This window comes from Lethenteron reissneri, chromosome 43 (assembly GCF_015708825.2).
Source record: "Lethenteron reissneri isolate LAM-NWPU_2019-01 chromosome 43, ASM1570882v1, whole genome shotgun sequence".
NCBI classification, from domain to species: Eukaryota; Metazoa; Chordata; class Hyperoartia; order Petromyzontiformes; family Petromyzontidae; genus Lethenteron; species Lethenteron reissneri.
In genome coordinates, this window is record NC_083821.1 from 2,852,705 (window position 1) to 2,876,677 (window position 23,973).

A 23,973-nucleotide genomic window follows, 5' to 3' on the forward strand; every position below is an offset into this window, starting at 1 on the left:
ACCACGACACGCACTGCGTCCACAAAGCGTCCTCGGTGAGCGTCACCGCGTGCCATCGGTGACGCTCACCGCCGCCGCCGACGCCGCATCTGAAGGCGCAGCCCAACGATCGGGGAATCGCTTGCGCGGCCTCTTTAACGGAGCTCCAAGAGGAGCTTTTCAATAATGAGGCGACATGCTACAGGCCACGGATTTGCGCTGTGGTAACGAGCGTACGCGAAGACGAATCACACGCGCGCACGGGACGCAGTCATACGCAGAGGAGGAAAGCGTTCATCCAAATGGCTCCGAAACCCCCCAATCCGCTGGGCCATTCCATGGGCTGGCAGCATCCGCCTCCCAGCCCAACGTTTTGTTTGAATCCAACACTCTGTGTGAATGACGAGAACTTCCCACAACGGGACAAATGCGTGCCGGGTGGAAGCAGGAGGGGCAGCAGTGGACGTCCGTGGCCGCACTGCACCGTTACTGACGAGTCCAATTGAGAATGAAACCAGTCAGCAGTTTAATTATTATTTTATTTAATTATTTCCATTCTACGTGACTTTACCAAAAGAACCAAGAAGATGAATCCCTGCAGTCACGAAAGCTTTAAATCGAAAAATTCAGTCTGCAGTTGTATCTTTGTTTCACCGTTGCTTGACGGGGTCAAGGCCACATCCTCAACTCTCTCTGGCTTCAGCAGCGGCACAGCCAACGCGCTCCGCTCTTTTGAACTGGTGGCTTAGGCAAGGCTGAGAGCGTTGTGCTTTTCAGGGTGGTGGCCACGTGACGTGGCGGTGCGAGAAACGACGTGGGAGCCGTGCCTTTTCCTGCCCGACAAAACGTGCGAACGTTGAGGTCAAACGCTGGCTGACGTTGGAGGGGGGGGGGGGTGGCAACTTTGGCGCGGGCCCAACTGTTTGCGTGTCCACCGGGGCCGCTGGTTTTTGTGGGCAGCTCAACCTCGGCGAGGTCTCGGCAAGGTGCATGCGGGGCGATGGGCGCGTGCGATCGCCGGTGATCGCGTTAAAGAGTGGCCAGGTTCAGTGACTAAGTCGTGGACTTTGCATCGGTGGTCGTTCCTGACAATAAGCGCCGCTAAGCTCGTAAAGAGCTCGGGTAGGAAACAGCTTGCTGACTCTGTGTGTTCAAGGGCTCTAGGAATTATCAATGGGATTTGACATTTTTTTTTCAGCGTGACTGTTCCGCAAGAGTTTTTGCCTCGTGTGTGTCCGAACATTCATCGCAGTAATCATCATCAGCAGCAGCAGCTATGCACTGCTGAATGAAGGCCTCAATGCCAGAGTTTTGGTCGTCTCTGACGGGCCCGCGATGCAACGAGATACATCTATCATCAGGCGCCTTGTCTGGCGTGTTCACGCACAATTCCGTGGTTTGGCTTATTACATTTCCTACTGTGTTTATGAAAGTTTCACCGACGACAAACTTGGGGACTCGGGAGATAATTTGACGTTCGCCCGTGATTCATTGGCCATGTAGAAATATTGTCGACGCAATTTTTGTTGGGTTAATGTTCGTGCAAAGGCAGTTAATGTACATTCTTATTTATAGTACATGATTACAATCGACTCACTGTGCTTAATCCAGAGAAACCGGTTTAATTTTGGATGACTCTCACATTTAAAAATATTTGGTAAAAACTATTTTTTCAGTACACACACTTTTATTTGCACTCAAAAGTAGAACAATTAATTATTTTGACCCCGGAATTCATAAAATTTGATGTGCTAAATTAAAAACGTGGGTGGCTCGCATTAAGAAAATTAAATGAAAATCCTAAGATATTAAGCGTCAAAGGTTCCAAAGAATATGAAGAGGAACAACACGGCAAGTTCAATAAGTGTGTTATAATAATACAAACAAGATTATCAGCAGCGCTGGCTTAGCCACGTGGTGGTGGCTAGGCACGTGACCTGTAATCCAGCACTCCAGGATGAAGGCCTCCCTATGCCACTGCCTTCCCTCACTGTCCCGCGACGCCACAATCCACCGCACTCTTGCACACGATAACTTATCTTATCGGTCCGTTTGGACGGTGGATTTGCCCTCTTGAACGTATTCTGACCTTTGGCTGCCATTCCATCGCCGGTCTTGTCTATCGGCCGTCATCTCCTCGAGTGATGTGCCCTGCCCAAGCCACTATACTTTTCTTAACAACGAATGTGGACTCCACCTGCTCCATCTGTAAGGGATAGAGTGTTGCCCCCTCGTACGCGTGGGTTTTCTTACGGGAGCTACAGTTTTCTCTCGCATGTAAACCCTCATTAGTTCGACTTATTATGATTTATTTTACATGTTGGCACGGGTGAGAAACATTCCGCCTGAAACTCCTTTGCAATAATTACCAGCAACGGCAGAATGCAGCAGCAGCAGATTGTGCAATGGTGGCGGCGGCAGCAGCGGCACAGGTCATGAAGCCTTATCTGCCATCAGTTTCACCTGATCTACTTCAGGCTTCTTCGGGCTTAGTGGGGATTGGTGTTACTGCCATCGTATGGCCAACTTGCTACCCCCAAGTCCACAAAACCTGCTTCATGTGCTACGAAGAAGGGCCATTGCCCGAAACGTTGCCCGATTTGATATCTTCTTTTAAAAATTACGACGGCGTTGTTGACGAACGTGTTGACTTTTTTGTGGTTGTATCCTCAGGCAGGCCGCCATCCAAGTCGCGAATCGTGTTAAGAACCCGGCTCCTCGCAAGAAGCTGTGGTCCTCGTTGACACCTTCTTTCTACCCGCAGAGTGGCCGCAGCGCTGGCGGCGACGCCGGCCGCGGCCGAGGCTCCGGGCGGTTGAGGCCCCTGGCCGCGATGTCTCGCCCGCACGTGCGGTACGACCGCTGCGACTACCGCGGCCGCAAGGAACGGGGCTCCGTCGACGCCATGAGCGACAGCAGCAGCTGCAGCAGCAGCAGCAGCGGCGGTGGCGGCGACCACCACTACCACCACCACCACTTCCAGCTTCAACATCAGCAGCAGCACAACAACCACCACCACCACGGCTCGGGGAGACCTGGGTTGCTACCGCTGCCAACCAGTGCGCCAAGCATTCCGTCGCTCATCCCTGCTGGGATGGGGCCCCTCAAACCGCCGACGCACGTACGCTCCGACTTCGCATCACGCTAGCAGCAGCAGCATCATCATCATCATCACCGTCGTCGTCATCGTCAACACCGTCAGCCTCGACGTCAGTGTGTCGTCCCTCCTCATTACTGGACTCCGTGCTACACGATTCAAATCGCCATGCTTAACTCACAAAGCGCTCATTCAGTAGTAGCGTCAATGTTTGACCGATCCTTCTAAGGGGTTTGATGTCGTCACGCGCGACCACGATCCTTGGTGAGCCACAATTTCGGAAAAAAAAAGTTTTTGAGCTCGGGCTTTTTTGCTCCATTGGACCCGCAAATTTGGAACGCTCTCTGCCTGAGATGCCCCCATTTAGAAAGAAACCAAAACAGTTGTATCCCGAGGATATGTTGGGTAATCTGGAGATGCTTTTTTGCGTGTACATTTTACTGTACGGCACAATGAAGCCCTTTGCTGGGTCTGCTGCGCCTTATAAAAAAAACTGAAATCGTAAAATAAATAAAGTATCCATCATCGTCATCATCACCATCGTCGCTGTCATTATCGCTGTCATCATCGCTATTGGGATCATCGTCCTCGGGGTTGTCATTGTCATCTTCATCGCTTATGATGAGCAACAGTGGAAACTTTGTACAGCGATGGCATGGAGTGAGTGAGTGGGTTATGTCTGGCCAATGAATACAGAGTGAGTTAAGAAATCACTCAAACCTTAGTGATAGGTTTTTACCCTTTCAACTGGTACAAAAACTGACACCTTTATACAAGGCATCATGTTTGCAATAACTACAACACAAGCAGTCAAAATGCAAACAAAAATAAACAACTCTGATAATGATAATCATGTGCACTGTCCTTGAAGTTGATTGGTCCACACCCGAGACAGCTTTTATTAGAGCCTAGTCTCCATTGGTGTTGGACCAGATGACGCCAAAAGGCGTACAACTCAATGGTCCAACACCATTGGAGACTAGGTTCTAAGAAAAGCTGTCTCGGGTGTGGACCAATCAACTTCAAGGACAGTGCATATCATTATCATTATCAGAGTTGTTTATTTTTGTTTGCATTTTGACTGCTTGTGTTGTGGTTATTGCAAACAAGATGCCTTGTATAAAAGTGTCAGTTTTTGTACCAGTTGAAAGGGTAAAAACCTATCACTATATTTTGCCACTGGTAAAGGAGGTCTCATAGTGACTCAAACCTTAAATTTCGATTTAAAGCTTTCATGACTGCAGGGATTCATCTTCTTGGTTCTTTCGGTAAAGTCACGTAGAAGGGAAATAATGAAAAAAAAATATAACAGAAAATTATTTTATTATATTATTTTATTATGTATTATTACTTTATTATTTCCCTTCTACGTGACTTTACCGAAAGAACCAAGAAGACTCAAACCTTGTATATAATTTCGCGTTGGACTTGGACCGCTTAACATAAAGGGGAGGGTGCTTACCTGTAAGATTGTCAGTTCATCAGCATTCATTCAAGCGAGCCTGACCCTACTGCTGATGAGATACTGTGTGTTGAAACCGGTCCAAAGGTTTGCATTTTGTTGAATCAATGCTGCTGAAACGATGTGCTCGACGAAGGGCATGCAGCTGATGGGCCGCGTAAGGAATACGTGGAGAGACGTATATGTGAAGGACACCTTTTATGATGATTAATTTTGTTTTTGAAGAAAATGTGCTCGATGAAAAGTGGTTGGCCTGCAGAGCAACATAAGCCTGGTTAGTTAACGTGTGATCTCTGCCCGCGATGCGATTTATGAAGTTTCTATTCCAGTTTCACCGCGAGGAGGAACAGCGATTGTATTTGTGGGAGAATATAGAATCTGCATTTAAACCCCCAAAGGGGTTAATTGTAACCGGCTGAACTCCGGTAAAGTATAATAGAATCACCATACAACAAATGTTAAGCACATAAAGTAACAACATTCCTCGAAGTACAGTTTTTATTTAGCCTAAGGGGATAGCCGCCCGCCCACCCCCGCTAATGGCAGTCTTAATATGAACCAACCCACTGCAAAAAAACCATCCACACGCCATATCGTCGGAGGAGGAGCACTTTCTATAAATAGTCACAAACTAAACCATGCTCCTCACCCCTCTCTCCTCCCAGTGTGGATCGAGGCAATTCTCACCTTCCTCTTTCCAACCCCCCGGAGCAAGCGGTGGAAATTCCACGCTCCTAACGGTCGGGACGCAATTCGGGATCGGAATCTCCTATGCCGGAGGAATCCGAGAAACTACGAAATCTCGTTTTCACACAGCCGTCCCGAAAGGGGCGCGGGGGTCAGAAAGTTACGACGGCAAACAAACAACACAAAAAAAGCACACACGACATGAGTGCAAAGTGATTGGCAAGGTTAACGAGTCGCTTTAACAAAACAAAAAAACATCACCCGGAGGGCAACCGCTGTTGGTTTCCCAAGAAAGTGGTGCTCATTTGATCGACCCCGGGGGGTGGGGGGTGATAATGGGCTGAGTGAAACCCTAACCAGGATTTGAACTCGTACCCTTCCAATTGTGAGCCCCCCGCCACGCTCCACCACTGGTGGAGCGTGGCGGGGGACTCACACCACTGGTGGGGCGAGTTTTCTGACGCGGAGGCCCGATGCCAGACTCCCACTCCACGTCCGACAAATCGACTCCCATCGCATTTTGATTATTATTTTATTATTGAAATCCGAACTCAAGGCCTTCTTTTTAATTAATTCTTGCAGGCATGCGCTGAAAAAGAGGTCATCACTTTTCGGACATTGGACCGATTGGTCTAAATTGAGTCATAACTCTTTGGCACTCCATCACCACCACCACCGCCGCCTCCTCCTGTGAAGGTCTTGACCTGGCTGGGAAGTTGTGACTGTGTTCCGTGACGTGTAGTTGACCTCATGGACTTATTTGACATTGTGATAACTTTCTGTTTTGTTCGTGCTATTTCTTTTCGTGGAATTTCTATAGATTTCTTTGAATTAATGTTACATTCGGCATGCAGCAGCAGCAGCAGCGGTAGCAGCAGCAGCAGCAGCGGTAGCAGCGGCGCTAGCAGCAGCAGTAGCAGCAGCAGCAGTGGTAGCAGCGGCGGTAGCAGCAGCAGTAGCAGCAGCAGCTGCAGCAGCAGTAGCAGCAGTAGCAGCAGCAGCAGCGGTAGCAGCGGCGCTAGCAGCAGCAGTAGCAGCAGTAGCAGCAGCAGTAGCAGCAGTAGCAGCAGCAGCTGCAGCAGCAGTAGCAGCAGTAGCAGCAGCAGCAGCGGTAGCAGCGGCGCTAGCAGCAGCAGTAGCAGCAGTAGCAGCAGCAGTAGCAGCAGTAGCAGCAGTAGCAGCAGCAGTAGCAGCAGTAGCAGCAGCAGCAGTAGCCGCACAGCGGTAGGTTTGTTCTGCTACTTCCTTTGAGCGGAGTCCGTGCCCTTATTTGCCCCGGACCACGTGCTCACAAAACGCTGCCAATTTCACGTTTCCTGATGCCTCTTGTGAGCAGCAGCAAGCATGATGCACGGAGCAACTTTGTCTCTGTGTGTGTGTGCTTCTGTGCATGCTCTCATATTGCCCCCCCCCATTCACCCCTCTTCTAGTCACCTCCTTAAAACATCCATCCCTTCCCCGAGCCTTCACCACGTATCCTCCTATCAGCAGATATTTCTGATCGCTCTAATAATGCTGACGACGACGACGATGGTGGTGGCGGTGCTGAGCTTCAATAATTCAGGAGGGCGTCAACTAAGCCTCGAGACTCTTTGCGACCGAGTGTTTCTTTTTTCGTCGGGATTGTTTGACCGATTTCATCGATGGCGTGTTTGGCATCGCGCGAGGATCAACACGGCAGAGCCCGGATAAAAACCCCAAGCACGCGTAGGAAGGTGGCCTTGGGGTTGGTTACCCGTCAAAGCCCCGGCACAGATAGAGGTGTGGGAATTCGTTCCGTTGCATTGTCGCACGATTCCCAGAGCGCAATTGGAATACATCGGTTTTGCAGGCCATCATCTTTCATTTCAATAGTTTTTTTTATTGTTTTAACTCAACACTAGCCAGGTGCAAAGCACAAACCGTGACGTGGGGAGGTGGTGGGGTGGGGTGGGGGACGTAAGAATTTCTGCGGACAAATCCCAGTGCTCGGTGCGCCTGGGGCTTGGAGCAGGGGGCAGAAGTTGGACTCCCGGGTGGGGACCGTGAGCGAGAGGATGACAAATAACATGGGGGATGGAAGGATCGGGGAAGGATAGCAAAAACAAGGGGTTAAAGGTGGGCGGGGAGGGAGAGAAGGCAACAAAGGGGGGAGATAACTTAACAAAAATCCGCAAAGCAGTAAGAACGAACACGCGCTGAGTGAATGTATCACCACCTCACGTCCCGCAGAGCGGTGGTGAACCCCTGTCCCCAACTGCCGTCCGTGCCCAAGCAGCTGTCCCCTGGGTTCACAGAAGTTGTTAGTTTTATTCATTTACAAAAAATATAAATGTCATTGACATGGGGGAGAAAGGTGGCGGGGGATTTGACTGACGACGTTTCAAACACTCGCACACTCAGCACTGAACTGGGCTTTAACCATCGCCGCAAACGTAGACGGCCTCAACGAAAAGCGAGCGGCGTGGTAATACCACCACGTGGCCACACCACCACGTGGCCCTCACAGCAGGGTACCGCTGTGCGGCATGTGGCAGTGTTACCCCACTGTGCCCACGCTCCGATAGCGCGCCCACCGTGGGGATGAAATCGGGCGCTCGTGGCGCCGGAACCAGACGGGGGGCCGCCACCTCGCGTGACGATCACGGAATGGCGACGGTTTGAGACGGAGGCCTTCGTTCATCCAGCAGCGGATTGGCCTTGGTCGATGATGCGAACGGGGACATTTACACGAGCGCGCGCGCCTTTGATCCGTGGAATTAATGCAACAACAAAAATTTGCTTAGTCACCAATGGCTTTGAGGAAGGGTAATTACCGGAAAGATCGGCTTACTAATGTGGATAATTTTTCTGTTACGAAAGCGACTGGTGGCTAGGACGACGTTGACTTTTTTTTTAATGTTTGTTAAACGAAGGCAGACTCTGCTTGTGAGCATGTGTTGTAAATCAAAAAACTGTACAAAGTTCGAGCCATTTATATGTAATATTCAATCCGACAGGCAGAGGGGGGCGGAGTTTGTGAAAGGCAATTCCCCCTGAGGCTAACCCAAAGCAGGCACTTACGTGTGCACAAGACACCCAAACTATCGCCCGCACCAGCAACAATAACAAACAGCGCGTTCATTTACCCATGAACAACGCCTCACTCAGCCTCCTGCATCGGAATGCGTGGCCGCTTCCTCTCTTCCGATGCCAACACAGATGAGATAATCGACCCCAGTTGCTCTTCTGCCTCCTCCTGGCCACCTCGCGGTGCCAGCGGGTTCGGGAGTCTCGTGGAAGAATGCTACGGCACAGACCCTTTGCTTGGTGCGTCACGCACGTGACCACGTGCAGCGTGGCCACGTGGTCGCCGTGGGCACGTGCAGCGTAACCACGTGGTCGCCGTGGGCATGTGCAGCGTGGCCACGTGGTCGCATAACCACGTGCAGCGTAACCACGTGGTTGCCGTGGGCACGTGCAGCGTAACCACGTGGTCGCGTAGCCTCATGCAGCATAGCCATGTGCAGTGCAGCCATCCCCCCCCACCCCCCCGTGGCCAGGCCGCACGCGATTAAACAGATATCGATGATGTGCGCATCACACAGGAAGCGAGCGTGACTGGTTGCGTGTGTGTTGGCCTAATCCCAACGGTCTTGAGTGCCCGCAAATGAGAAAATAATTCCAGCTCCATCGATCGCACACAAGCCCTAAGTAAATTACAGACTCATTTAGGATGCATTAGCGTCAGCTTGAGTGGGGGGGGGGGGCATGAAAATTAAGCACGATCGTTTATGTAATTTACCGTTATCGTTGTTAAATATGTTTTTAATGGTGATGGCCTTTATTTATCTGCGGCAGGCCCCTGAGATGCACAACTCATTTCCAAGAAGGTCCTGGCAAGATGTCAGCGACGGTTCATCATTTTTCGCTTAAAATCCACGGGTAAAACAATATATTACTGCAGCAGATGGCATCATCATCGTCATGCACGCACGTCGAACTTCTTTCGCACCGTACGTAGCCGACCGTGCTATTCGTAGGTGCTGTCATCATCATCGTCATCTACCCACGGCTCGATGAAGGCATCTCCCAATCCGTCCCTGCAGATGCGCCACGATCCCTCGGTCATCCCGCGTGGGCGAGCTCATTTCACTGCTCCGTCTTCACGATGGAGGAAGGGGGGGGGGGTCCCCTCCCGCGTGCCTCCTCTCCTTTAGATGCCAACTCATCGATAGTGCCGCCTCACCAGCCGTCATTCCCTCCTGGTGGCGACGCGTCCCTCGCAAGCCCCAACTTTACTCCTATCGCGGAACAATGTGTCGCCATTCACCTGCGCACGGTCCATCCTTTGATCCACACGCTCCTCTCTCTCTGCCTCTCTCTTTTTTTTACGATCAGTGGAAACAAGAAGATGCTCGGTGTCGTCGGTACTTTGCTTCGTTCATCATTTCGTAATTTTTTTTTTAAACATTTTTAAACGTTGCTTTATGTAAACCCCCACCTCTCGCTCACTCTCTCGCTCACTCTCTCGGTCTGCACGCAGCCCTTCTCGTAGTCCGACGGCCTCCGACGGGTAGCTCATATCAGCTCGGTGTGATACCGAGCACGAACCCGTCTCGACGAGCATCTGGGGCACGATGCACAATCTTAGTGGCGTTTCGCTTTGGTTTATCAAGTCAAAACGGCGAGCACTGGAGACAGTCCAAGCTGTCGATGCTTTGGTGTGTGCATGGTCCTTGCGCTGGTTGCCTTTTGATGGCCTTTTGTCAAGCACTGGTGAGACGAAGCCGTAATTGAGGGCCGACTCCGGGTACAGAGCAGTCGGTTTTAAGGGCCAGTGCGTCACCGTATGAACGCACATTTGTTTGTGTGTGTATATAATGTATTTTTTTTTATCACCACGCGTGTGTGTGGCGAGCGTTGACTTTATGCCTTGTAAAAAGGTGTCGATTTGGTGTTGGAGCATCTGAACACCTCCCGCGCTTATTCCGGAAATGGCAAAGCATTTGCGTTTTTATTTTTATTTATCGTTTCCATCAACTTCAATCCCAGCGGATAAACTCGACGTGACTCCACCAGTTTCACGCATCACGAAGTAATTTTATCACGCCTGTTTTATTTTTATTTTTTTCAAAATATGTATTTTTTATTCCACGTCCTCCCTCACATCGTACATTGCAACATTCTGACGTTCTCGGCCGGTAGTACCGGGGGCATCGACAATATCAGCAGGCACCCCGGACTCATCAGAGCAGGCAGGTGGGGGGTTGGATGGCCGGTTATTTCCATTCTGGGTTCAGGTATTTAAGCCTGGTCTAAGATTCAGGTGTCTAAGCCTGGTCTAAGGGTCAGGTATTTAAGCCTGGTCTAAGGTTCAGATGTGTTAGACTAGTCGAAGGTTCAAATGTTCAAGATTGGTCTAAGGTTCAGGTTTTTAAGACTGGTTTAATTATTAATTCCTTGTCTCTTAGCTTGTAACTCGGATGCTCCAGTGCTGAGATCGGGCCTAATGAATTCAGCCATTGAGTATGGGAGAACGGGGGGGGGGGGGGGGGGGGGGGGGGGGGTAGAGTTCGTGATTTTTTCACCAACTCAATATGCGTTTCCTTTCACACCGCTTCTATTAAAGGTGTGCAGCAGCAGCAGCAGCAGTAAGCAGCAGCGTTGACGAGCAGACAGACGGCGGGCCGGCAGGGCCAGCGCAGGACGGAGCGGGGTGACAGAATGGGCACACGTGCTCGACCGAGTGGCCGGTCATCAGTTACATGACGCCCGGGCGACACGTGTTCGCCCGAGGGGATCCGCGGGCTCAGCGACCACCTGCCTTGCTTTGCACGGCGCGCGTAACGCGATCCCTCCGTAGGTGCGGAGTTGCTTTCGTGCCCCCCCCCCACCAACACCCCCCCCCCCCCACCTCATCTGCTACCCGACGACTCCAATTACCATATCGCAGCGGTTCCGATGTGCACGGTCGGCTAAAGTCCGTTGCGAAAGAGGTTCACCGTTCGTACATCCCAACCTTTCAGGCTGCGGCGTGGATACCGTGCGGGTGAAATTTGGGATGTGTGGCGGGAAGGCGGTGGAGGTCGGGGTTTCGGGAACGTCGCCGTCGCATTCGCGCTGCCCCGACGGCGCCAACGTGAAATGATTTGGGACATTTTTTCACCAGTATCAGAGTATGAAGTATAAGAATAGGTTCTAGAATGGCCTGATTTCCTTACCGACCTCGATCCGCGTGTTAAAGCGAACGTAGACATTTATTTATATATATATTTTTAATGGTGCTGCCCTCTCCAATGGCTTTCTCGTGCCACTCGGCCTCCACCGCAGGGAGTTCTGGTGAGCCCCCTCGAGTGGGCCTTCCACGCAGGCCACGCGTCTTGGAAGGGGTGTGGAGTACCCACACTTTACCCCACCACACGCAGCCTGCCAGTCAGACTGACTGCGCCATACCCATTAAGTTAAGAAACTTTGCTAAATCATTGCAACTCCGATGTGCTAACTGTTAGACTACGGTAGTAGCATCCTATTAACATACAACAAGACAAAGATCCCCAGTACAGCCTGAACAGACTGCTGGGCCAAGCGCTGTTAGCGAGTAGCACCTATGATATACAAGAACAACAACAGCCGCCCTTCGCCACGAAGTTGGCGGTAACGTCGCCACGGCATTTGTTGCCAGGCCAGGCGCACTCCCGAGGCCACGGTGGTGTTGTCGAAGGCTCGTCGACACGACGAGGTGCCCGTGGGTTGACTGACTGAGATGCACACAAAGACAAAAGATCCCCCCCCGTGTAGCCTCAACGGACTGCTGGGACAAGTGCCGTTAGCGAGCAGCACCTGTGCATGACACGCACGCGCGGAGCACTCGACTTTCATTCCGTGCGTTTCCAGGCAGCGCGCACGGCGGAGGGTGGAGGAGCTCCTTCGAGGGCAGCGATGGGAACCGGGGGCCAGTGGACGCAGACCTCCACGGCAGCCCAGGGGCTCCACTGGAGCACCCAGGAGCCTCCCGCCAAGCAGATGCGCGAGAGCAACGGTGAGTCTGGGCGCGCGCCTCTCTCTTCTCCTCTGTCCGCGCCTGTGTCGTCTCTCGGTTGCCCTTTCATCGAAGGTGCGTTGCATCGCGCGATCGGGATTGTATTAATATTTAATTATTTCGATTTTTTTTTCCCCCCCCGGACGTCCGTGATAAAAAGATTCGTAGTTTTTCGCATTCTTCCAGGATAGATAAAGATTCAGACTCTGTATTGATATGTAAGCAGACCAGGATGTGTGTGTGTGTGCATGTATTGGATATCCATGTCCTTGTCCGTTTGCCATATTCAATACGATTGTCATCCTTAGTGCGTTCGAGGTTTCCGTAGCTTAAATGTGAAATTGCGCTACGTACGATCGGTCTAAGAACTAATCTGCCCCGAGATGACTCGCGCTGCGGACAGTTCGTTGTTTGACGTCGGTTCGTGCCTGTGCAATATCAGTGTCATGCGACGCAGCAGTTTGCTTGCGGCGTCGCATAGGACATTGTGTATGTTGATTAACTGTGAATAACCCAACGAATAATGGATGTACATTGTAATTTATGTGACTGCAATAAACTCCCCCCCACGCGCCCTTCTGATCTTATTGTCTCACAAGTGGCGACGTCACGTTCATTCCCTCCTCCCACCGCGCTCTATTTAAGACCAACACAGGAGGAGGAATTTTCCACAACTCTGTGGCTGTTGCCTGGTGAGGCTGGTTGTCGTTGTCGTAATTATCGGCGAAGTGTCACGGTACTCGAATTGTCAACGTTGTCGGCTTACTCTCAAACGCACAACCTGGCGAGTGCTGAACTCGTAACGGATTGGCATCGTTTTGATCACGTGACCTTACTAATTGGCTGTGTCGGGTGGTAGTGGCGGGTTTAACGACACTTTTATATTTACGCGATCTAACCCCAAAAGCCTCTATTATGGATAATACTGGTCGCGAAAGCCCTATTACCACTACTAGCTGTTAAACGATTCCTGTTCGCTTTGTCGCTGTGTGCTTTATTGTACTCCGTTTTGCCTTCGTCACTTCGATGTTGCGAACGAGACTCCGATCCTGGTCTCTGGAGGTCCTCGGCCCCGGTTCAACGAAACTCCGCGTGGCGATCACCCGCGATCGCGCCTGAGATCTCGTCGGATCTCAGACGAATGGGGAGGGTCGAGATGTGTGCAGAGCTTGCATTGGCAAGAACCATGCACAGCCGGTTGATATGAGCTGCTGGACGGGGTATGTTGTTGTTGCGCTGTACTTCTATGCTGCGTCGCCGTCGATGCTCCCCGCCTTTGCCAACCCGGGCTGGTGTGCGTGCGTGTGATGCAGTGTCGTCAAATAATAGTCGGGACCGGTTCACTTGACAAAGATTGACTTTAGCTGGCTCCACAGCACAGTTGTATGTGTGCACGTTGAACTTTTATTGGCACTGTACGTAGCCAACCGTGCTGATTGGAGTAGTTCTTAAGAAATTAGTTTGTCAATCTAGATGATGATTTAAAAGTTGCATAGCACCCAGTGGCCTCCTAATATCGGAAGGAAGAGCGTTCCAGACGGCCGCAGAAAGCGCATCTGAAAGCGCGCGACGTATGTACGTACGTACGTATGTTGACCAACCGTGCTAATCGGAGGTGCACGATGTTCGATGGTGTCAGCCTAAAGCCGCTTCTGCAAAGGATGACCGGAGTGTGCGCGTGGTGGCTTGCGCTCCTGCGTGATGCAGTGCAGTCCAATAATGATCAGGACCGGTTCACTTTCCTCTCACCGTGGATGTTCAGCTACGGCAAAGGATTCACGTCAGCTGGCTCCACACCCTACACGCGTGTGAACTCAAAGAGCGCGCCTTTCATTACGCCTCGTGTACAAGTAAACCTCTTGTTTGAGGAAGGCCATTTGGCTGATGCGTTGAGTTTTAGAGGTTAGTGCAATGCAGAAGAGCGAGGAAAAAATGTTAAGCGAGCCTTGTTTACCGCATAGCGCGCCGTCAGCTGTTTTTCCGGAGCGTCACGTCCTGCCCTCTCCTCTGGATTGTTTGGCCCCCTCCCCCCACTCCTGAATTTATTGACGTGAGGACCCCTGAAGGGTGCAGGGGATGAGGCAGGACGCGTTGTGAGGTATTTATCAGCCGAACACAATAATGCGCTGGCACAGATTCCGCTGAACAAAAAAGACGTTTCGAAATCATCAGCCGCATCTCAAAACATATATTTAAATATATATTCTACCCTCTAACAGGACCACATGTAAAATATATGGGCTCTGTGTAAATGTACATATAATATGTATGATGCCACGGATTTGCAACATACGTAATGAACGTGGGAGGGAATGGTGGCTTGGTGGTTTGAGCACAGCGCCATCAAGCCAGCCAAGTCATCTTCTTGGTTCTTTCGGTAAAGTCACGTAGAAGGGAAATAATAAAATCATAAAAATAAAACATAATAAAATAATTCTCACGACGTTTCGGCCACAACGCAAGCAGCCGTCCTCAGGTGAAGAACAGGTCTGTCGGAAAGACAGCGTCCTAATGAACATTATTATTTTATTATTTCCCTTTTACGTGACTTTACCGAAAGAACCAAGAATATGAATCCCTGCAGTCACGAAAGCTTTAAATCGAAATCTGGCCAAGTCAGTTAAATTCCTCCGCAGAGCCTCACATGTGTGGTGCGAGATGTATCTAGACCAGTCCCTACGATTCACTCCTGCGCCGTTATATTAGCCTATAAGGTTGCACATTACCATTCGGTTATTTTAATATTAAAAATTTTTAATAATCGATCATTGAGATGCAAGATTCACTGCGTGTACCGCGAGCGTGAGAATCAAATTCAATCGATGATTTTTTTTTAAAGTTCTCACGAATAATGTATCTACAGTACGGCATGTTACGTAGTGCGCGGGGCGGAATGGTGGCGCAGTGGTTATCACCCTGTGTTATGAACCCCACAACCTATATACTTCATTTTAATAATATTTATATAAAAAAATATATTTTCATTGATGTAAAAGTAGGAAAAAAATTAACCTTGTTGTTCCGTACGAGGGAATTTGTGCTAAAAGGATGTTGTTTAACAACGATCACGCAAGGATGGAACATTTCGAGGCGACGTGTCGTCCGGTTTTAACTCTGGTATTTGCGATGGAATATTGTGAGCAAAGTTTGGCTGGAGAAGGCTACTCGTGGCTCTCGTTGTGAACTCAAAATCTCGCTTCCCTCTGCGCACATTCTTTTTTGTCATGCATTCATAAATTTTGCGTACGTAGACGCGCATGCATACAGTCACCTACTCCATCGGCAATTCGCTGAAGAATCACGGTTCTTGATGACGAATCTTGAATCACGATCCAATAACAGAAAGGTTATTTTCGCTTCGATTGTTTTTCCCCATCTCATAATAAACGTTTTGGGGTTTAGATCGCGTTATTTATAAATGTGTCGTAATCCTCCACCACCCGACACGGCCAAACAGTAAAAAATGTGTCACGTTTTTCAAAGGACAAAACAATTCACTTCTTTAGCCCACCGGTGTGTTGTAGAGAGAATCAACACACCGGTGTGCTGAAATGTTGTTGATTCTCTCTTCAATACACCGGTGGGCTTAAGGAAGTTAATTATTTTGTCATTTGAAAAAACGTGACACATTTCTTACTGTTTGGCCATGTCGGGTGGTGGAGGGTTACGACACATTTATAAATAACGCGATCTGACCCAAAAACCTATATTATGAATAATATTGGTCGCGAAAGCCTGCTACGTGTTAAATTTCCCCATCTCATTCGGCGAGAACCGAGAGGCCGCCACGTAGTTTCCCAACTAATTTTCACAATTCACGTAACGAATATCAACTTATCTGCGCGCCGCGGGTTTTGTTACGTGCGTCACGAGCCCAGGAAGTTATTACCGCCGGTGGCTTCGACGGCGTCGTTACGAGCCTCTCGCTATCGCCGGAGGGGCGAACAACGTGGTCAGTGTTTTACTACGCGAGTTGAGGTTTACTCAAAACATGTGTGGGTGATCACATTGGAAAGAGGTGTTTTTGTTGGTGTCCTTGCTTTCCGGTGTTGTTTTTAATTCAATGAGACGAACGGGCGGCCGGACCCCAGTGCCTCCCTGAGAAGTGAGTGGGCGCGATGAACTTGGCTCACTTGGGCCTCCTGAGGGGTGAGAGGGACCCAACATTGGGATAGAGCAATGGGGGGGGGAGGTGGGGAGGGAAAACAGATGTAACGATGTCGGCAACTCCTGCTGGAAAGATTTGATCGGTTGTAATTATCAATAAGTTACAGCCCTTCGCCAGCCCACTGCCGGGTGAGGGCCTCTGCGTGCCGGGGTTCGCGTGAGCATATTTCACCGCGTCGGTCAGCGACGGGCTGGGTCAAAGCCAAAGCCGAGGTCTGGTTTGGATATCGCTCGCTGCTGATGTTGGCCGCGGTCCGGACTCAAACTCGGGTTTCGTGGTTTCACAGGGCAGTGCGCTAACGGCCGCGCCACCGCTCCTCCTCCTCTGGATGGGCAAGGGTCCCTTGCTGAGAGCGCAGGGGAAATTTTCTTGAACCTGTGTGTCTCAGTGGTGTAATTGTGTGGACGTCACACAATGACGCCACTGCGACACACGGGAAGTTTGGGGCCGTCCATAAATGACGTCACGCACCTAGAGGGGGTGGGGGTGTCAGACATTTGTGACGATGTGTGACGAGGGAGGGGGGGGTTTGAGAAATGTGACGTCACATCAAAATGCGCAACTTTAAATAATATAGACAACACGTTCTACTTAATTAAATAGACTTTTTCATAAACGTTTTTCTCCTACAACATCAGAGTGCAGCGCCACATTAAATACGCACTACAATGACAATAGTTTAAAGCGATTTGAAGCATGTTTTTTTTTGGGGGGGGGGGGCAGAGCTTTGTGACGTCATGTTTGAGGGGTGCGTGACTTTATGTGACGTCGTGTGACGATGGGGGGGGGGGGTCAAAAATCGTACAAAATCGCGTGACGTCATTTATGGACGGCCCCTTTGAACAAAGTCGACAAGCGAAACGGCTTTTTCATCGACATGTCATCAGTTTTTCTTTTAGCGGACGCAGAGAAATTGAACTAACCCTCGTATGGACACCAATTAAACCCTTTACCGTTCCGAGACGTCTGCAAGTTGCAGGGTGGGGGGGGGGGGGATGGGGGGTGGGGGTCCTCGGAACGCGAAAGCTGCTCAGCATTAATGTTATTTAGAGGCACAGTGCCATTGTTATTTCAAGACATTGTTACTCACCACGGAGAATTGTAGCGACGGAACCAACCGCACTCAACGATAGCTCTGCCACATGCCCTGCAGGAGCCTCGGCACCGAGTGATTGCATTTTAGTCTTTCTTCCTGTTTCGTTTGGCTGATGTACACATTCGTCATCGGAACGGGAACGGGGTTAGCTACGAACTGGTTTACATTAAAAGTGGATATGCTCTGCCTCGACGGTTGTACGGTTAGCGGCGCGCTCGACTTGCGATCCAGAGGTCGCCGGTTCGATTCCGTCTCCCGGCGCGGCGGTCGGGTACGTACGGTGCGCGAAAGAAGTTGGACATGCACACACGTACGTACTTGTCTTCGCCACCACCTCTGTCCATCCAGCTGCAGCAGCTGCAGCAGCAGCACACTCTGCTGCTGGATGGACCTCAATAAATAACGGTGACGAAAGAGTTCCGCAAAGAGCTGCAGGTTGCCGGCTCAAACCAAACCCCGCGGTCAATCGTTCACATTTTGGGGAAGTGAAACTAAAACTACCCCTTTTTGTGTTATTTGCAAAGTTTTGTTATGGCTAAGGAATGTATTTTTTAAAATATATATAACAAAAAATTGCTTGCACTTTGCCAAAGGTTTTGTAGATCTCAGTTAATCGGTACCAGGAGTGGAGCGGAGGCGTAGTGGTTAGCGCGCCGCGCTACGAAACCCGGCAGCCGGCTTCGGTACACGTCCACGGCTACAAACCGGTGACGAACGCTACCTCCTCAACCGTCGCCGCACCCGCCTCCACGCGTAGCCCACCGAGCCGCAGTGTCCGACGCGACAAAGCGTGGACCGGCACGGCCTTGGGGGGGGAGGGACTTTTCGTCCCAGTAGCGCTGGACCGCACGTGACGCGACGGGAACGTGGTTTCTGTGTGGTGCGTGGTGCCTGTGTGGTGCGTGGTGTCTGTGTGGTGCGTGGTGTCTGTGTGGTGCGTGGTGCCCCGCGTAGGCCCAGCGTGGGTAGGCAGCATATTTTGAGTTTTTTTCCTTCCCCCCCCACCACCACCCTACTCCCTGCCGTTAAGCGCTCCGGGGGTCGACATCTGCAAGCGCTTACGCGAGTGCGGCGCTGGTAGCCGCTCGTGTCGTTACGTAGCGGGCAACATGTTCTTGTCTCGTGCGGCGCCACTGCCGCAGCCGCTGCAGGAGATAAGCGACTGAGGTTCGGAGCGGCGGCATCGACGCAGTTCCCATGGCACTGATCCGAAAGAGCGCTGGCAGAGGGCAGAGCGGAACGATGGCGGACGTCCAGAACAAACACGTCGTTCGAGAACCAAACATCGCACCTCATTGCTTTCGCATTCCTCCTCCTCCTCCACCCCATCCTCCTCCACGAAGACGTCGGTAGCGTAAGCATCAACCGCATCAGAAGGTCAGCGACAGGCCGCTGCGCGCATCAAATCGAAGATTACAGACACGCTCCACAGTCGTGCGACTGTGGTCAGGCAACTGATCGGACCGTGCGGTAAACCCACTGTTGCCTGCATGCTCCTTCAACGGAGGAGAAACAGCAACACAACTCCGCGAACTCTCTCCCTGAAGCACAATCAGATGCAGAAGTGCATCTCCCTTTGAGTGAGTGAAAGCCCGTCGAGCCTAAGAAAATTTCATATATTTTTTCGAGGGGCGGCTCGGCCAGCAGGCAGCAACTGGAGCCCCCTCGCTGTGGCGGCGCAGACCTCGGCGTCGGCATTCGGCTCCCAGATGGGGATCGTGCCCACGGCAGAGTGGGACAGCAGCCAGGGACGCGGCGCCGAGTTTGCTGCCGCACGCGGAAACCGAACGGTGGCGGCCTCAATATATTTGTGTGGTGGTGCGGTAGTGTTGTGGTGGTGGTGTGGTGGTGTGTTGATTGTGTGGTGTGGTGATGGTGTGGTGGTGGTGTGGTGGCATGGTAGTGGTTGTGGTGTGGTGATGGTGTGGTGGCATTGTGGCGTGGTGGTGGCGGTGGTGGTGGTGTGATGGTGGTGTGGTGGTGTAGTGGCGTGGTGGCATGGTGGTGGCGGTGGTGGTGGTGTGGTGATGGTGTGGTGGTGTTGGTGCAGTGGCGTGGTGGTGGCGTGGTGGTGTGGTGGCATGGTGGTGGTGGCATGGTGGTGGTGGTGTGGTGGTTGTGTGGTGTAGTGCTGCTGTGGTGGTGTGGTGGTGGTGTGGTGGCATTGTGGCGTGGTGGTGGTGGCGTGGTGGTGGTGGCGTGGTGATGGTGGTGGTGTGGTGGTGGCGGTGCCCTGGCCTCTCCGACCCGAGTGCTGCACCGTCGTGCGACACGCCACCCATTGGCCCTCGCTCGTGGGCACAGACGCGCATCTCAGGGGTAGAGCTGGCACGGACGAAAATAATCCTCATCCCGATTGCGTGCGGTGCGTGCGTGCGGTGTGTGCGTGCGGTGCGTGCGTATGTGCGGTGCATGCGTGTGTGTGTGCGGTGCGCGTGCGATGCGTGCGTGTTGCGTGTGCGTGCGGTGCACGTGTATGTGCGTGCGGTGTGCGCGTGTGTGTGTGCGGTGCGCGCGTGTGTTTGTGCGTGTGCGTACGGTGCGTGCGTGTGTGCGTACGGTGTGTGCGTGTGTGCGTGTGTGCGTGTGTAAATCCAGGTCATGCTGCACCAGAGTCGTGGCACACGCTGCTCTTCGTTTGTTCTGCACAGCCTGCGCCCCCCCCCCTCCCCGGGGGGGTTGGCGGGGGGGGTCGTGCGGGGGAGGAGTGAACGTTTTAATGATTCCTCATGCCCAGGTCACACCGGGTTAGCCCAGATTAAAGAAAAGCAACGAGGATGGTTTTGTTCGAGCGTCATTCGCCTCCGTGAGACACGCACGGAGGAAATGTCGTCCAGGCTCGAGACCTTCCCCCTCTCCGCTGACCGACTGCCCCTTCTCTAGAATAGATCTTCGCACACACACACACATACACACACGTATATACACCGTATCAACAATCATTCGTGGAGATTGGCCAAACATCGCGATGTAGGACTGCAGAGCACGGGCAAATTGCTGGCACCAACCGCTTGTGGTTGCCTCGCATCTTTGCCGGGGGTCTCTCCCTGCGAATATCTGCGCGCGCTGCAAATTCTGCAGAGTTTCGAGATTTGCGTGAAATATGCAACACGCTGCACGCATGCAACACGTTGCACGTGAGTTGCAGCGTCATGTCACTGTGCGCGCGGCAGGCATCTCCAGCGTGTTTCTCTACGGCATCTTGAGGTGCAGCCGTATTCAGCCGCTGCGTGAATCCAAATCATATTTCCTTTCAGTTCTGTGCTGAATGGAGAGACCGTGATTAACTACCGCCTCCGTTCCCTCCAGCCCACCTCCCCATTACCTCCAACCACCACACCCCTCTATCTTAAGCTCTCTTCATGCATATGGGCAATGCATAATAGAGGGTTTTTCTGGGTTAGATCGCGTAAATATATGAATGTGTCGTTAAACCTGCCACCATCCGACACGGACAACTAGTAAGGGTTGTCACGTAAAGAGAACGTGGCCAATTCGTCACTAGCACAGCACACCGGTGTGTTGGAGAGCCAAGCCACAAACAACATTTACATTCTGAATACTCAGATCTGAGTACGCGATCTAACCCAAAAAACCTCCTTTGGATGATATTGGTCGCGGAAGCATACGTGTTAAACGGATAGGGGCAATGTGTTCACTAACGCACAGTGACCAGAGAATCAAGTGGGGGGGGGGGGGGGGGGGGGCGAGTACCTGGTGCGGTGTGTTGTAAACGTGGCGATGGCCACCCGCCCGCCTCATGTACACATGCCGGCCTTCGTAGGTGCTGCCCGCTAACAGCACTTTCCCCAACATTATGTTGAAGGCTATACGGGGGGGGGGGGGTCTTTGTCTTTGTCGCCCTTCACCCCCTTCTCGAAGTGAGCACCAAAAGAGCCTCACCTCTCAGGGGGCCATTACCACGGCGGGGGGTGAGTGGGGGGGGGGGTCCGGGAGGGGCAGGGGGGGGGGCAGACTAGCGGTGCTCGCAGCAAGCACACACTCGGGCAACGCCCTCCCGTCACCTCCGCCCCGCCAGCCCACGGCGTAAATGGCGTAAGGCCCGCAATTTCAATACGCGCTCGGCGTACCGCGTAAATGTGCACGAATGCGTTGCCATCATCGCCATCACCAGCAGGAGCAGCAGCAGCAGGGGCCCATGGTCAATTTGCCGCTGATGGAGCTGCTGCCTCCTGGTTTGGCACAAATGTGCTTCGCGGAATAAATAGAATAATGACCCGCTGCCGGACGAAGGCCTTCGCTCTACCCCAAGCCCCCATTCCACGATCCCACGGCGGTGTTACGGTGCACCCAGCACCTCCACGCGAGATCATTTCGTCGCTCCATTTCCTTCGCGGATGCGTTTCCATTCCCTGGCTGCCACCCCGTTCAGTGCCGGATTAAGCTAGTGCGGGGCCTGTAGCGTATGTTATAAAGGGGTCCTAAATAAAATAAAAACACGTAAATATTAAAAGACAATTTTTTGTTACTTGCATAATAAAGTAATTGTATTTTTTCATTTGCTATACAGCCAGATAATACGACAAATCGCTAACCTTAAACACCCAGTCGTTCATAAAAGTTGAAGGCGGTCTAGTACTAGAGTAATAGAGCAAGCGCAGAATCACTGAACCGGAATTGATAGCTTGAAAGCATTTAGCGCGGGGCCCTTGAAAGTGCGGGGCCCGTAGCTACTACATACGTAGTAGCTACTTGTGCTATTAGGATAATCCGGCACTGCCCCTGTTATTGTTCCTTGCCCCCGGCCATCGCCGTCCCTCCCAGCGACGACGCGTTCCGCCTGCTGTTCGTCCGTTTCTCTCAAGTCTCGTTTCCGACCAGCGTGCGTGCCTCTCTCCGGCGCACTCCTCCGCTTCTCGTTGGTTGCCCATCTCCGTTATTACCGCAAAGGTGGGTGAGGAGTCGTGACGCAGCGGGTGACACGCTATGCGGTGGGCCCGACGACCCGAACGCGCTCCCTGATCGCGGCTGTCGTCGGTGGCAGGCGGCATCTGCCGAGCTGGTCTTGGTCCTCCCGTCCACCTCCACTAACCCACAGCGGCCAGAAAACTCACGGAGGAGCGGTGTCGGGCGAAGGTGTACGCACGCGCCAGGGACGTGCGGTCAGGGGAGGCGGGGGAGGCGGAGCCTCACCTCCTGTCATACTCAAATGAAAATAGCTGTTACCAAAAGTAAAAACTAAAATCTAATCAAATAAATATTAAGGTTTTTCCACTGATCTGTGTTATAAATGTAATTTCCGTACGATTCCAATAATTTCTATAGTCAAAATCGCCAAATTTGCGGAGCTCCGCTGCATATACAGGAAGAGACGAGAGGTGAGGCAGCGACGAGCTCAGCCTCCCCTCTGATTGCGCAACCCCTCAGTAACTGGATGGAGCACGGGCAATAAGCGCGTGCCTGTTACTATCTCAGTATGTCACCAATGTAATGTTTGTGGACCCCTTCATTTCATGTCCTCGCCTTCCATACTCCAGGTAACTTATTTCACGTATGTGTATAAAGATATTTAGGCTCGCTGGTTTCGTCATGAAGCTGCAATGAAAAAGCACCAGGGGAGGCAGCTATCACATCTGCCTCACCGAGGGGGGCGTGCCAGACACGCCCCCCTCAGTGTTTAAATCCGGCTCTGATAGTAGCCAGTGCCTCCCCAGCCATTGACCTCACCGCACGTCACTGGCACGTGCGTGCGTCATCGTTCAACAGCCACTCGTTCAGCGGAATAATTACATAACTGCCCGGCCCGTGCTCGCTGACCAGCGTGGCGGGGAGAGGGAGGGCGACATTAGAAAATAACGCCTTGGGTTTTCTTTTTTGCCTCTCTCCCACCGCTTGGTGATGGACGCTGGGTAATTAATGGGGGTCAGAGGTCGGCGGGGAGGGCTGCTGGTGCCTGTGGAAAGGAGCCGCTCTGCCGAGAGCCTGTTGCTGCTCGGCAAGGGCACACATTGCGTGGTGAAAAATAAATAGAGGTATTTACCCCTCTCTGGCAATACAACAGGAGTCGTGTTAGGACTTTCAAATACAAAATAGATCTCATGGAAGTTTTTGCCAGTATCAAAGTATGAAAAATAAGAATAGGTTTAACCCTGCTCTGACAATAAAACAGGAGTTGTGTTAAGACGTTCAAACACCAAGGCATCAAGTCTGTATTAACCACATGTCCTTGTGGCAAAACATGCAAACAATTTGCTCTGATAATAGAAACATTGTCTTAGAAACTGATTGGCCTACACCAGAGACAGCCTTCTTTATTATGGCCTTGTCTCATCAGTGTCAAACCAGAGAACGCCAAAAGGCCGAACACAAAGGGTAAAACCTATTCTTATTTTTCATCATTTTGTATCCTGGCAAAAAGGTCCGACAGATACAGATTACGTTTCGCAACGGTGCCTGACGAGGCTACCTCGTCCATGTGCCCATGCATCCGTGTGTCCATCCGTGTGTCTATCCATAGGTGTGT

At 51.7% G+C, this 23,973-nt stretch overlaps 1 protein-coding gene across 1 annotated transcript in view; it reads left to right on the top strand.

Annotated features, from left to right (window-relative positions):
* Positions 1 to 23,973, top strand: part of LOC133353277 (kelch-like protein 29) — an 88,748-nt gene that overhangs the window by 3,216 nt on the left and 61,559 nt on the right. Inside the window, exons 2-3 of the mRNA XM_061569386.1 lie at positions 2,744 to 3,100; positions 12,081 to 12,225. Of these exons, the coding sequence (XP_061425370.1) occupies positions 2,813 to 3,100; positions 12,081 to 12,225 (433 nt within the window). The 5' untranslated portion in view covers positions 2,744 to 2,812. The remainder of the gene's footprint in view (positions 1 to 2,743; positions 3,101 to 12,080; positions 12,226 to 23,973) is intronic.